This window comes from Panthera onca, chromosome A3 (genome assembly GCF_046562875.1).
Source record: "Panthera onca isolate mPanOnc1 chromosome A3, mPanOnc1 haplotype 2, whole genome shotgun sequence".
Classification (NCBI taxonomy): Eukaryota; Metazoa; Chordata; class Mammalia; order Carnivora; family Felidae; genus Panthera; species Panthera onca.
In genome coordinates, this window is record NC_138341.1 from 15,394,534 (window position 1) to 15,409,858 (window position 15,325).

Sequence of the window (15,325 nt, forward strand, 5' to 3'; positions counted from 1 at the left end):
TAAATTCTTTTACGGAGTTGGGCGGGGTGGGGTGGGGGGATTGGTTTTTGTTTTTCATATTACTTCTGACCCCAGTCAACAGTAGGGAAAAGAGAATAGAAGCCAAGAGAAAACAAAGTTACTGGAGCGTTATATAAATATTTGATATTCTGGATAGAAGGGCTTGAAGTTCTCCCAAGGCCTACGGACTTTGCTTTTTAAATAAAAGTTTTAAGAGAGATTTTTTTTTTCACATTTTAATGCAACTTTACAAATTGTTTTAAAGACATTTCCAACAAATGGAAAGAGAAGCCACGCTGGAAAATGTGAAGAATTCCAGAGATACGGATACTTTCAGTTTCCTTTCAAACTTCTTTGCAAAAATACTCATTCACCTGCAGCCCAAATTCTCCATGTATTTTGCCAGATATTGTTTATGAACTACAAGCTGGGCAATTACTTCTGCTTCACGAGACCTCTTGAACTCGAAACAACCCTTAAGGCCGATCCGGTGCTTGCCTCTGGGCCGGCCGGAGAACTAACAGCACATCTTCCTCGAAAGCCACCGGGCAAATGCCCTGGCCTTTCTCCTCCAGAGGGTCACTGCCACCCCAAAACGGTTTTTCCCATGGCAACAGTAAAACGGTGTGGGCAATCCCAAGATGGAGGATATGTATCTTTGAAAGTCAAACCTCAACAATAAAAACAAACAAAAAACGTAGAGGAGATACGGCATTGTCTTGTCTCCCCCTTCTTGCCCATTCTAGACAGCTTTATCAGCCTGTTTATTGACAGCACCCAAATAAATCAGATTTTTTTTAAGCCTTATGTTTATGAAGTGCTTTTCTCAGTTCCTCACCTCTCTATCCACCCCCTTCCAATTCCTAATTCATTACACAGAGTCTGAAGAGTACTTGGCTTGTAGTGAGTAGTCAACAAATGTTGATGACGATAACTCCTGTCATTATCCAGAGACAGAAGACTTACGTATTTAAATATCAACCTATCTTATCAATGATTTCTGGAGAAAATCTAGACTGGTTTCAAATCGTTCGCATGTAGAACATGTGTTTGTTTTTAAGCCCCAATGTGGCATCTCTTTAGCTTAGCTGTATAAAAAAGCTTTGCTCGCCAGGTGAATGCCACGGGGAGAAAATGGCAGGGAACTATTCTAGATTAGAAGAACTCAAAGAGATACAACAACAAAAGGCAATGTAACTTTATTCATTCCAGGTCCAGAAATAAAAAGCTACGTGAGACACGGTGGAAGCAATCAGGGAAATTCGAACATGGGCTGGGTATGGACGATATTATAGAATGATTAATTTTATGAGGTACTATAATGGTATTGCAGCTGCAGTGGAGGATGTCTCGATTCTTAGAAGCTGCAGACTGAAACATTTAGGGGTAAAGTATTGGGATATCTGCAACTTCTTTTCAAATGGTCCAGCAAAATTTATATATTTAAATACAGAGAGAAAGCAAATGTGGTCCAATGGTAACAACTAGCGAATCCCAGTGAAGAGTTTATAGATGTTCGTTGTATTGTACTTCAACTTTTCTGTAGATGCCAAATTTTTTAAATACAAAGTTGGGAATAGAAAACAACAAAAAATATAGTTTTACTGAAGAAAATGCCACACTCTTCTTTAAATATTTTACTGTAATAACACACTATACCTTGGTATTATTTATTTACACTTTATAAAAAGCAACTTATTCAACATAGTTACTCAATCTGAAATTAACTACTTTAAATACATCACTTAACTTTCAGTGCTAATAATGAATCTCTACCTTAAATATAAATCGAAATAGCTCAACACCTAATTTGACATTACAAGCAACGAGATGCCAGGTATAAGGATCATGAGTTAATATTTCAATTATGCTAAAACTTTCAATAATTTTTTTCATTAATTCTTCTTTGTTTTTCTTCTTTGTCTAGAATAGTCTGTTTTAAACTCAAAGTAGCATCTTGGAATCCAGGATTTAAGTCTAATACCTTCTTGAAATCTTCCAAAGCATCATCAAAGTATCCTGTACCAGAACGCAAAAAATGAAAAAGAGTAATAAAACTGAGTATTCCTATACATTATTCATAGCAGAGTTCAGATAACACACACTTTGGCTTTTATATTTACGAGCTTTCAACCACTCCTAGTAAAGGATTGTTTTTCTCTTGGTAATGACATACACATGTGTATATCAAAGTAATTTTGCATGCCCTTACGCCATCATTAAAATTAAAATTTTAAATTCAATTTAAATTAACACTTAAAATTAGCTCTGGGTTTATTTATTTATAGCATAAATCATCATAAAATCTCAACAAAATCCTAACACCAATTTTACACAATGACAGTGAAATTAAAAACAGGAAATTCGTATTCTTTTTAACACTTTAAAAGGGAAACAGTACCTACAGTCCCATTAATGCAAGGATCTAAAACCCTTTCACTTTATATTGTCTCAGGTGCCTTTAAAGACTTTAACTCAGAGGCTCAGTCGATTGAGTGTCACCTCAGGTCATGATCTCGCAGTTCACCAGTTTGAGCCCCACATCGGGCTCTGCTGTCCGTGGCGCACAGCCTGCTTTGGATCCTCTGTCCCCTCCTCTCTGCCCCTGCGTCACTTGCTCTCGCTCTCTCTCTCTCTCTCTCTCTCTCAAAAATAAATAAACATTAAAAAAAAAATAGATTTTAACTTAGACAAGTTTCCCAGGTGGCCGTCAGCACTGCCCTCAAGTAGCAGTTGGGAAGGCACAGGCGCCCAGTGACAGGCTTACCCTCACCCGGCGCTAGGTCCAATCCCCACCACAGGGCTCCACTGCGGTCTGTAAAGCCCACCAAAAGCCCAGAATAAATGCTTTCTTTGTTCCAGGCTCTAAGCCTCAATTTTAACATAAATTGGAGACTTGGTGATTACTACATTAGTTTCACAGCATCTGAGAGCTCTGAATTCACAGAATATAGTCAAAGACAAAAGGGGGAAAAAATTCTTACCCAGCCTATACAATATCAACCCTCTGTTGTAATACGGAACTTCAAACGTGGGCTGGACTCGTATGGCAGATGTGTAGTCATCCATGGCTTCATAAAAATCAACCCTCAAGTACTTGATTTGCCCCCTGTTGTTATACGCAGTAGCCAAATCCTCGGGGCTGCATTTGCTTTAAACAAAAAGTTCGCATTAAAAACGTGTGTTAGCAAACGCCTCCCGCTTCCACTTTCACTGTCTTTTGGGTATTGTCAAACTTCATCGCCTATAACATGCAGTATCTACACTGGAACACCACGCTGAAGAAAGGAAATGCGAAGAAATAAAGCAGTGGAATCAGTTTTTGTTTAATCCCGTTATCTACGTTGTAGGGAGGTAGCGCTACCTGGTCAGTCTGAAAAAACACGTTAATTTCATAGTATGTTCAGAGACCCTGTTCACTGACTACTTGTTTTGCAAATGTAATATTAAAATCGTTGTTCATTTTCTCAGCACATACCAGCAGGGCAAAGACGACATGCTGAGCAAGGAGGAAAAGCCAGCCTAAAGTTCCAGTCTGCAACAGACATACGGCAGATTGAATCATCAGTGTTACTCTCAAATTTTTAAGTGATCCCCCCAAAAATGAGATTTCTAATCATTTTTCACCAATAAAGAAATACAAGTTGACCTTGACTGGAAATTCAGTATGCTGTCCCCCAGGGAGGGCTTCTCAGGACAAAGCTGCCTTCCCTCCCATCTTAGGTGGGATCGCCCCCAAGGCCACACGGGCCTTCTGCTAGGAGGGCATCAGCCCCCAGGGCTCTGGGGGTCCTGTGTGCAGAATCGGCTCTGCTTCTGAAGCCTCCAGAGGCTGCCCAAGGGGCTCTGAGTGAGCAGACTTTCTTTAAGGGCTTAGCCGAGGCAGCCAGACCAGCCACCAACTCAGCGGGTCACCCCACCCCTGCCAGAGGAGTCACTTGCACAGAGAACATTAATGGACGCTGCTCCGTGTCCGAGACAATTCTGTTTTCCTTTCTTTTTTTCCAAGGGAATTCTCAAATTTGAGCCAAATAGAAAAGGCACAGGCTACACTCAGCTCTCATTTCTTTGGGATGCCCCACGGTGCAAAGTACAGTCCTCAGAAAACACTGTGACTGCAGTCAGTGATATTAAAAGTGACATTCTCTTAATATCGAGATCCTTGAGATCTGACAGGCACTGCAACCACGGCTTCCACCAGAGGTCCTCACGGGGGTCTCCTTCAAAGTCTAAGTTCACTAACTATGGACAGAAACACTGCAACATGAGAAAACTTCTGTTTCCGTGAACTATGACAGAGACTGAGTGCGAGAATACTCTGGATGCCACCAGCACCATCGCTGAAACCTGGGGAACAGGAGGGCACGCTCCCTACAACTATCTCTGTTACGATACTCAGTGAACTGCCGTCCAGTAAAGGGTTTCTTTTTAAAAATGCAGCCTCAGGACTCCAGGAAGGTTTTAGTCATTCCATTTTTAAGCTTTAAAACTTTGTTACAAATTTCTTATATTCAGAGGTCCGTAAAATGTTTAGTTCAGAATTAGATCTCATTACAACAAATTCTAAAAATGTACTTTTCATGTGGAAATCGCTTCATATTTTAAACACACGGGCTAACAGTTGAAGCCGAAATTTATTTTCACAATATTGAGATTTTAGTAATGATAGTATTTATCATACTAGAATTTAATTACCTAACACAAATGTGGATTTTTTGCATTTGCACACTTTAGCAAAAAATAAAAAAAATAATAATAATAATACATTTGGAAGTTAGGTTTATGGCTAACACTGCACTTTGGGATATGAAAACAAAATGTTGTAAACCATTCAGAGTGATAGGAATGCAAAAATTGCAAATACTTTTGCAAAGTGGTTCAGTGACCTACTATTTTAAAAAATAAATTGAAGCTAAAAGATATATTTGATGGAAAAAATCTGAAATGACAGAATTCATTGTAAATTCATGAGATCCTAGAAGATTTTCAGAACTGTAAGGAAGTAAGGTTCATTCAGGCACACTGACCACCTTCTACCAAATGTTGGCAGATGTTCTGTCCTGCCTTCGTTAAGACGCAGATACTACATTTGCTACAAACATAGTCAGTGCTTTCAGGCTGGATGTGCAAAGGAGACTAGATGGCCCAATATTTATGTTGCTGATGAATACTTTTTGAAACCTAGTAGGTAAGTCTATTCTTTGAGCTTGAAACAATGATAGAAAACTACATTTTCTATGTTTACTAATCTTTTTTTTTTTTTTTTTTTCCTTGGCTGGAGGGGTCGGGGGAGCTCCGGGAATGGTGCTACTGTCTTCCTGCCTGTTCAGAAATTTCTATTAACTATTACCTTGGTGTGTTATCAAAACAAGAAAGCAAATTTATTTTTTCTGGTTTCATTCCATATGAGTTTAACAACCTGGAGAAAAATCATAAGGCTCATTCAAAAAACAAACTGGCATCCTGTCAAGAAAAACCAAATCCCTGAAGGGAGAGAAGAGTGATGGTGCAGAAGACACAAAACTGGCAAAAAGCTGTTCATTCCACCCGTCTCTGTTCTTTCTTTTCTCATCCTCGTCCACCCCACTCCATCAATAAGAACACAGACAAAATCTGGAATAACAACAAAAGCTACACATCCAGGTATAAACCCAAAGTACTTCGGGCAAGCAGGTATTAGCAGGTGAGGATGCTAACATCACAAAAAGAAAAACATTATATGCTTTCTGACAGAAGTCCACACCACCACCTGTGACATAGTCTTGCCATAATACAGGATCTGAATTGGATCGAGCCTCGGGATTTAAATGCCAACTCACAAACAGTGCGGGAGACATCAGGGAGATGAATTCAGTAAACACTCAAAACACACGATGGCTTCCTCGACAGACTTTGAGGGAAAAAAAGAAGGGGAGCCTTATAGATTGAGACCTGGTGCATCCTGACTTGAACCAAATGCTATAAAAAACAAACCAAGAAATCAAACAAACAAACAAACAACAACAGACGTTATTAATCAGGACACAACACTAATTGTGTATTTCACATTAAGGAATTTTGTGACAATAATGATATTATGGTTGTTTAAGAATCCTTAATATTTAGAAATGCATTTTGAAATATCGATGGATGAATGACGTGTGGGTGAAATAATATTTAGGCCGAGTGATCTCCAACCCCCCCCCCCCCCCCGCCACGCAACACACACACACACGTGAAAAAGGAAACACCCTCGCTGGGATGTGGCGGTTGGAGTCGCAGTCCCACGTACTCGCGTGGCACTACCCAGTCGTGTCCAATCGCCATCACAAGGTCTCCGATATCCGCCTGTTAAAATGACAGGCGGAAAAGCGTAGCTGCCGCTCTGGGTCAGAGTGAGTAACACAGAACTCCCAGGGGCGGGGGGAGAAGGCAGCGGGTGCCCCGGGTGTCCCAGAAGAACGCGCCCCTTGCTGCCCTTCTGAAAAGGCAAGCATCCGCCCCCAGCATCCTCGGTACCCCAAACTCAGGCGGCTGAGCGCCGGGCTTCGACGACCCCTGCTTCGCACCTCCCCGAGGTGCAGCTACCCCACCTCTCGCGATAGTTACCTCCCGGGCGCAGCTCCCTCGGAGCCTGCACAGGCGCACTGGCGAATGTAAGCGGAGTATAGCGTCTCGGCTTCCGCGTATTCGCCCTTGTTGAAGTGAGCTTGGGCGAGTGCCAGCGATGCTTGGCTTGGTTGCCCTTGCTGCCCATCCATAGCGGTCTGAGGCCTAGCTTTTCGTGTAGAAAAGGAGTTGACTTCTGAACGATTAGAGGCAGCACCACGGGGCCACTTCCGCACTCCCGGAATTTGACAGCAAAACCTCGGTGCTCGCAAAGGGGGAAGTTTGTGCCTTTCGAGGACCCATCATCTCGCGAGATCGATGACCCGGTGCTGGCGGGGAGCTCAGTCGTACCGGTAAAGTTTGGACCGACTACGGTGAAGTGCGGGTCTGCTGTTACTGCTGGTCCTGCCTGCCTTTTTTTCTAGAAAGCAGTAGACAGATGGTTCCAAACTGGTTTCCAAATCCGTGGACTTATGTTGCGAGGAGCTTGTCCTTTGTTACAGCGAGTTATGGGGGGAGAGAGCCTCACTGTGCCGGAAGCAGAAGAAACCTTGGTTTGCTTTACGAATGGCTAACTGGCCAGCAGATTTATTGTAGCACGCCTTTGGGGTTCCAGCGACCACTCTTAGCCAAACACCCGGTAGAGGATGATCTGAATAGGCTGCGGCCATTCGGAGACACTGTCGAGAAGGTGTCCGGATTCAAACTACCATTTATTAGCTCCAAGATCCTAGATTGCAAACTTCTCATATCTGTGGAATAGTGTAAGAATTCATTAAGTAATATGTTGTGCTAAAAATTTGGTCTGTTATGTTAGTTTACATTCTCTGGCTGTTAATGCCAAAGGGAAACCCAGATTGTAATTGATTAAGTACAGTAGATGTTTAGTTCAAGTAAGAATTATGTAAAGTGAACACTCCAGAGAGGAGACTAAGAAAACAGTTCCATTTATAATGGCATCAAAAATGGATAAAATATTTAGGAATTAACCAAGAAGTTAAAGACTTGTCCAATGTAAACTATAAAACACTGCTGAAAGAAATTTCACATAAATAAATGGAAGGACATCCCATGTTCAAGTTAAAAGGACCTACAGATACAATGGAATCCATTTCAAAATGCCGATGATACTTTTGTAGAAACAGAAAAAATCCATCCTAAGATTAATAACGGGATTTCAAGGGATCCCAAATAGCCAAAAACAATCTTGAAAATAACAAAGTCGGAGTACTCACTTCCTGTTTTCAAAACTCAACTACAAAGTTATAGTAATCAAAACACTGTGGTATTAGCATAAAGACAGCCTTTTCAATAAATGTTGCTGAAAAAACTGGATATCCACATGCAAAAGAATGAAGTTGGACTGAAACACCATATAAAAAAATTAACTCCAAATGGATTAAAAACCTAAACGTAAGAGCTAAAATATAAAATGTTTAGAAGAAAATATAAAGCAAAAGCTTTGTGACATTGGATTTGGCAGCTTCTTGGATGTGACCCCAAAGACAAAACATAAATTGGACTTCATGAAAATTTAAAACTTTTGTGCATTAAAAGACTATACAGAGTAAAAAGACAACCCAGAGAATGGGAGAAAATATCTGCAAATCGTGTTCTGTGAGAGATGCTGGGCTGATGTGTCTATCTACTGATAGGACACACAAGATTCTGAGTTGGTGTCTCTGTCACACTTGAGAAGCTCTGGTCTACATGACACTGGAGGGCCTGCCCTGTAATTTCATTGCTGGCGCTAGGCTCAGTTGCTGTCCCTCTCTGACGCTCAAGTGCGTCTTCCACAGAGTCCACCTGCATGCGGTGCTTTGCCTGTGGGGTGGCATCAACGAGCCTCCTCACCCAGAAATACAACTGCAACACGATAATCTGCTGAATGTGTTATGTTCCCCTGCAACTTCATACTGTCAACTGTTGAAAAAAGTATGGCCACACCAACAACCCAAGCCCTGAGAAGAAAAGTCAAATAAGGTCCCTCAATGAGCTCCTCCTTCCCCTACAGGGCAGCCTCTTGCCTGACCCGATGATCCTGGGGCCTCAGTAAAGCTTCACTTTCATTGACTGGAGCAGTTAAAAATATATATACATACACACAAATACATATGTATACATGCATACACACATACACATACATATTTCCCCCCCAAAATATATAGAGAACTTAGGAAACTCAACTCTTCCCAAACGAGTGTACTATTTTGCATTTGCACCAGCAATATATAGGGGTTTCAGTTGTTCCATATCCTGACCAATACTTGGCAGTTTTAATTTTGGCTATTATGGTATCTGTGAGAGGTATCTCATTTTTTCTCTAAATTTTACTTACTAGAAATATAAGCTATGCCAAATAATTAGTAGTTAAATAAAATATTAACTCCAAGCCTCTTAATGTCTACTTTTTCTCTTAATTTTAGAGAAATTTCTTAAGAACAAGTAGTTCTTATGAAGAGAACTTACAATACAGTGATTTCTTCAGTTTCACCCGTTTTTTCTTCAAATTCAACTAAAATATAAATTAATGTCTCTAATTTTAAAAAGGTTATTAAGACCATTTTCATTTCCCATCTCTCATAAATACCCTTTATGTATTTTTGTAGTTTTCTACCAGGGATATATGTTACTTTTCTAAAAATATGTTTATTTAAAAAAAAAAAAGCATTAATTTATTTTTAAAAATGAATTAATCCTAAGAATAGACAGTAGGGGGCAACATAATATTGTCATTTTCATTTTAGAAACTCAGTAGCAATATCTTAGAGCTATAAATTATCAAATAAGTACTTCTGATTTTCTCCTAAAAATCTGGTAAAAATTTCCCCCATTTCTAAATGAGAACTCTATATGACCTCTAAAGTAATTCACTGCAACCTCCAATCGTCGGACATTTGCCTAGTACCTGTCAAAGTTGTTTTTTCTGTTTGGTAGTAAAAATGATATTCTACATCTATTGTACCTCCTGTCCCTTTCTCCTCTTATCCACTCTGGAGCCCAACACCCTCCTAAACAACCCCCACTGAAAAATTTAAATCAAAACAAAACAAATACCACGTTACCCTTAAGTTATACATAGAGGAAACTAGGAATAAATGCAAGTCAATATTTAGTCTTTACTTTTTTTTTTTTTAATGCCATGTAAAACCTAAAATCTCAGCTCTTGGAATACAAAAGATCATTTCCAAGTGTATTTAGCAAAAAAAAAAAAAAAAAAAAACAAAAACAAAAAACAACGTGTGTAATAAAATTAGTATTTGTGGCATGATAGCAGGTCAACAATCTTTGTTGCTTGTTAAGCACACTGCTTATCACCATAAATTTTATCAGTTGGTCCCATCATCTCAATACTTTGGCCTACCAAAGTATTTTCAAACTTTGAAATGTAATACAATTATACTTTGAAACCTCACATAATTCAGGCCAAGTTTTATGATAAAGAACAACTCAGCATTAATTAAATGGAGTCAGTACATGCTTATTACAGGAAGAGAAACATAACTGCTTCATTATACTGTTTTCATTATATGCTTCATTCTGTCCAACTTCTCTCCAAGTACTTGTTACATATAGACAATTTTGCTTCTCTTTGCTCCTTTCATCAGGGGAGAGTTTTTTGGTGTTGTTATTCTGAAATTTCCTTCATGCTGAATAAACCAAATTAAGTCAGTTCATACTGTGGGTCTTTAGTCTCTAGTACTATTTTATGCAAAACAAAGGTCCTTAAGACATTATGGAAGATCACTAAAACTTTCCGAGATATAAATCCCAAACAGGCATAAGATTTTACAATAGTAGAAAAGATATGTCTCTCTCTATATATGTATGTTTACACATGTATGTATATATGTATGTATACACATGTAGACATATGTGATAACTAGGTCTACAAGGTATAATGGTTGTTTTCAGACATTGTGGTAACTAACCGAAGTATTACAGCTGCAATAGTAGCGTGGCATATTTCTCTTTATTTATTGCCTCTACTAAACATCAGCCAAACTTGAGCAAATAACTGTGATGAAACAGTGCTAGAGTCTGGCCTGCAGCCACAAAATGAAAGGACATAAATTCATGAGAAAGAAGTGGAGAACACTTCTAGCTATATAAAACAGGTAAGCAATTACCCATTGTAATGCTTGCAATTTTTTCTTTTTAAATTAATGATAAAACAGACACATTATTAAGAAAGGATCATTCCCCACAGCCCCAGAGCTGTTTAAATGAAGGGCCCTGCTTGGAGACAATGTTTCAAATAAAACTATAACTATAAAATGGATGTTTTTGTATAAATTTATATCATTATAAATACAGCCAATTTTTCTCCACAATATAAAGAGTAATGCCAAATGCCATCTTTCAGATGAGGCTAAAAGGGTAGATAAAAAAGGAAAAGCTATATAAAAAAATAAGGCTATTAGAAACAATTCAAATTATAAAAAATATCTTTAAGTGTCTTCTCATTTCTGAAAATAAAATACAGAAGACATTCAATACTTATTTAATTAAATACAGCTAGCAATAGAGCTAATTTTAGTATCACAATTGTTTAACATTCTTCTAATACAAGTTATGTCAACTCCCTAAATTCAACTTTGCCCCACTCCCATGCTTCCCCCACCTGCCCCCTGCCAAGGTTTCTTAATGAATTAGTAACCTTGAAACTGTGAGAAAAATTTCTTATTTGGAATTTTTTCATAGTATTATGTAACCATAATTTATAGACAGAGAGATAGATATAGGCAGGTAGGAAATAAGGCTGATTTCCATACATTTTATATGAAAATCAGCATCATTATTTCATAGTTGTATTTTTACACAAAATTGTATGTATACATAATACATATATGTATATATAATATAGATGTTATATACACATAATTTGTAACTTTGTGTAAAGATACAACTATGAAATAATGGTGCTGATTTTTATATAAAATGTATGAAAGTCAACTTTATTGTATATCCAGTTACAGCTATGTATACATGCTACATGTATGTTACAGTTAGATACAGTCTGTCATTTCTTCATCCCACTGAACTATGGCATAAGGGACAGAAGTTGTAGTTACTGATTTCCTGAGCCAGAACACAGTGCTTGCACACACTGCACACCCAGAACTGATATTCTGTGATTGGGCTTCCCGTGGCAACACATGTTGGCAATTTCCCTTCCCCTCTGTAAAAACAAGAGGAAAAACAATGAATTATACTTTAAAACTTCTAATTACTTAAACTACTTATCACAATTAAAAAATTAAGGAATGAAAAACATCTCAAGGCAACTTTCGATTAAAAACTTTTCTTACAATAAGAAAATAAAGCATTAATATACTCACAAGACTAAATAAAATAGGTTGTAATATTAAGGTAAATTACTTCAAAATTTAGTGCTTAAATTATTATATCACACTACTACACTTATAGAAATCTCAGCTTCTAATAGGGTGTATAACATATACTAATGACAATTAGCCTACCCTTCAAGAAGGCTGTCCAATTCAGATTTTCTATTATCTTTTGGAGTATGTTTGGTGAAGATTTCCAAAGCGAGATCTTCATATTGCTGTTTCTGCTCTGAACTGAGGGTCTCTAAAGATTCAAGTTTAATAAAAGCTTTTGAACAAGTACCAAAAGCTCTACTGGCACACGCACAGAGTGCTAGCAGAGAGTAGATCTCGACGGCAGGGATGATGTCTTCATAGTCTCTCAGGTGAAGAGCTAGAGAAAAGAGGACAACTTAGATTTTGAAAAGAAATCATTAGTATGATCGTGCATGGAAAAGAGTCTATGTTAAGCTGCTTTAGTTTAACCTACATGAACTCTTACAAACTTAAAATAACGGTGGGAGATCGAAGCACTGGTAGAAGGAAGCAGGTTACATGAGTTCCCAGTTCTGTAACGCTAGCTAACAGCTCAGGTCCTACAAAACAACCACCATCAAATGATGTGCACGCTCTGCCATTCAGAAACACACACAAAGACAAAATAAAAATAAAAATTGGTATCAAAACCCACATCTTTTGTTTCATGTTAATATATTAAAAATTTCTGTGGCATTCCAGAAAAAAGTAAATTAATATTATACTGTTAGTCATAATACTCAAAATAACATCAGGTTTCTTTTTGATAAAAAAGCAAAGCAGTACGAAATCGTGTTTTTTCTTTGCATCTCTTTGAAGAGATTTTTTTGTCTTACTGAATGAAACAGAACTTTGAGAAAAGAGAAGTGACAATGTGCCTCTTAAGTTGTCAGTTCAGACATTTCGTTTGATAGCTGCCATATCTTATTTTTACTTTTTCTATACTAGAGATATAATCTTTATTTTTTTTTTAATTTTTTTTTTTTAACATTTATTTTATTTTTGAGACAGAGAGACAGAGCATGAACGGGGGAGGGGCAGAGAGAGAGGGAGACACAGAATCGGAAACAGGCTCCGGGCTCTGAGCCATCAGCCCAGAGCCCGACGCGGGGCTCAAACTCACGGACCGCAAGATCATGACCTGAGCCGAAGTCGGCCGCTTAACCGACTGAGCCACCCAGGCGCCCCTATAATCTTTCTTTAAAATGTACTGTAGAATTAATAGATTGTATATTGGATTTCTTCACCCAGTAGATGAAAACTCTCAAGTTAAAATTCTAATTTATCTTTCAAGTTTAGAAACTGTGTATAAGTTATATGAAATAGAACTATCTTAAACCTAACTGCATAATTTATACCACATATTAATCAGTTAAAATTAAATAAAGGTCAGTTGTAAACACGTAAAAATAAAAATAATTCTTATGTATAATAACCAATTAGAAAAAAAACTGTTACAGTCCCCTTGCTAATACAAGGGATAACATGGATCTATGTTTACCAACATGGAAACATGACTGCAATATACAACGGAGGGCATAAAGCAAGCAAGCCCCTGAACAACATATATTGTATGATACTAGCTTAAGGAAAACTGTCCACAATTTTATAGGCATGGAGAAATGTCTAAAATGAAGTTCGCCCAAATGTTAGTAATCATTACTTCTGAGTTATAAGATTATTTTACAAGTTATTAGATTATTTTATTTTTTTCTGTTTTGACTGTAATCATTACAGAAGTGACATTATATTTTTTACAATGTCATTTTAACAAAAAAACAAGTTAAATACTATAGAAATCTATTAATATGGAAATATTTTACAACACATTATGTTTTTTAAAAAGGACATATGTTATACTCCTGATATTATAAAAAACACAAACTTTTACATATATTCAAAACTTTAACTTTTAATGAAAAGAATAGTGAATGCTATAGACATTCTTTTTGCTTATCTCAAACCTCTGACTTTAATGTGAACCGTATGTATTTAAAAAAAATCAAAAGAACTTCAAAACAAAGGAGAATGTGCAAAATAGACTATAGACAGCAAATCTCAAACATGAAAATAAACCCATGGATAAAAGTGTTACTGAAGTTAATATATGGGCAATCTGAAGGAGCTGGCTCTTCACATTCAATTTAAACACACTGTACCCGTTGGGTCAAAGGCCCACCTGTCTTCAATGCAGTGTCAACATATCCCTCATAGAGCTGCCTCTGGGCAAGTGTGAAGAAGTGGTAAGCCTCAGCCCCTCTCCAAGCATTATCTGTGAAACGACTAGTTGTAGACAGAACTTCCTCTTCCAGCAAACCAGCCAAAGCAGATGTGGCCTATGAGTCAAGCAGAGCCACGTTTTCTGTCAGTGCAACCATGAGTCACCCTAACGAAGACAACTTCTGAGACGGTTTATACATTAAACTAAGGAAAGTAGATTTGATCATTACAAAACTGTCATTACAGACTTCATTTCTCCATTAGAATTCGTATTTTGTTAAGCTGCTGTAATCAAAAATTTCTTTCCGCTTTATTAAACTATAATTGACCAATAAAAGTGTAAATTATTTCAAGTGCACCTTGATGTGATCTGACAAACATACATGCTGTGAAACAATTCTCCCCATGGTGTGGTCAAATTTTTTAATAGAACTCATTATAAACTTTAAGTTAGTAAGAGATTCATTTACACATAAAGTAATATACATATTCTAGCAAGGTTTTTAAAACTCACTGGTTAGAAAGGGTTTACCAAGTAAAAAAAATTAAAGCAAAGTCTACAAATTAGTCTTGCAGGAAAAGTTTACAATATTCTTCAGCAGAAATTTCTAAATTTGAGTACTAATTCCAAGTCAGTGACTCCTTTTCCTCATATCATTTAAGAAAATAAATGCAGACAAGCAAATTAAATGGCCTGTCCCTAAAGAGAAGTTTGATAGTCTTTTTTCCTTAAACACCTGAGATGACTTCATGTTCTGTAATGTTCTACCTTACCTCTGAGCTCTTTCCTTTCACTTTTCCTCTTTGGGCATTTCTCACTTGCTCATGGTACTGCTCAATAAGCAAAGCGGACAGTACGTACAGCTTCTTGACACGTAAAGGTTTGGTTCTTTTCTTTGCCTCTTCATCTGCAATCTTTAAACATTTAAAGAACTTGGGGAAGATATTTCTTAATCTTTATTTGTACACATACAATCATCTCTAAAATTTGATTCTTTAATAAAAAGAAAAAAACCAGTAGGATGGAACATAAATACCACCCATTTTAAGCCCATTTCCTTTTCCTTAGCTTATAAGTACTCAGTTCTTTCCTTGGCATTAGCCCTTGGAGTTACAACTCATAACAAATGCTCTTAAATAAGTAAGTCAAA

At 37.5% G+C, this 15,325-nt stretch overlaps 2 protein-coding genes across 5 annotated transcripts in view; both read right to left on the minus strand.

Annotated features, from left to right (window-relative positions):
- Positions 1-1,183: 1,183 nt before the first annotated feature.
- TTC32 (tetratricopeptide repeat domain 32) lies at positions 1,184-7,557 on the minus strand. 2 transcript variants are annotated; one of them, XM_060649285.3, is made up of 3 exons: positions 6,589-7,557; positions 2,985-3,151; positions 1,184-2,019 (listed from the first exon to the last, which is right to left on the minus strand). In XM_060649285.3, the coding sequence occupies exons 1-3, from the start codon at positions 6,738-6,740 to the stop codon at positions 1,880-1,882; spliced, it is 459 nt and encodes a 152-aa protein (XP_060505268.1). In that variant the 5' UTR covers positions 6,741-7,557; the 3' UTR covers positions 1,184-1,879. The 2 variants fall into 2 exon arrangements, with proteins under 2 accessions (XP_060505268.1, XP_078301083.1); XM_078444957.1 differs by lacking the exon at positions 6,589-7,557 and adding an exon at positions 6,215-6,492.
- Positions 7,558-10,872: 3,315 nt separating this feature from the next.
- The window catches only part of WDR35 (WD repeat domain 35), a 59,311-nt gene continuing 54,858 nt past the window's right edge, over positions 10,873-15,325 (minus strand). For all 3 annotated transcript variants that reach the window (XM_081795160.1, XM_081795161.1, XM_060649235.3), the window contains 4 exons: positions 14,949-15,089; positions 14,134-14,290; positions 12,072-12,312; positions 10,873-11,770 (listed from right to left, as the gene is read on the minus strand). In XM_081795160.1, coding sequence (XP_081651286.1) covers positions 11,620-11,770; positions 12,072-12,312; positions 14,134-14,290; positions 14,949-15,089 — 690 coding nt within the window. In that variant the 3' untranslated portion in view covers positions 10,873-11,619. The remainder of the gene's footprint in view (positions 11,771-12,071; positions 12,313-14,133; positions 14,291-14,948; positions 15,090-15,325) is intronic.

Excerpts from the sequence above, each read along its gene's own strand:
- TTC32 (XM_060649285.3), bottom strand. The coding sequence starts at position 6,740 with ATGGATGGGCAGCAAGGGCAACCAAGCCAAGCATCGCTGGCACTCGCC. Across the intron at positions 3,152-6,588 it reads GAGGGAGCTGCGCCCGGGAG|CAAATGCAGCCCCGAGGATT; the intron begins GTAACTATCGCG and ends TTTTGTTTAAAG. Across the intron at positions 2,020-2,984 it reads GTTGATATTGTATAGGCTGG|GATACTTTGATGATGCTTTG; the intron begins GTAAGAATTTTT and ends GTTCTGGTACAG.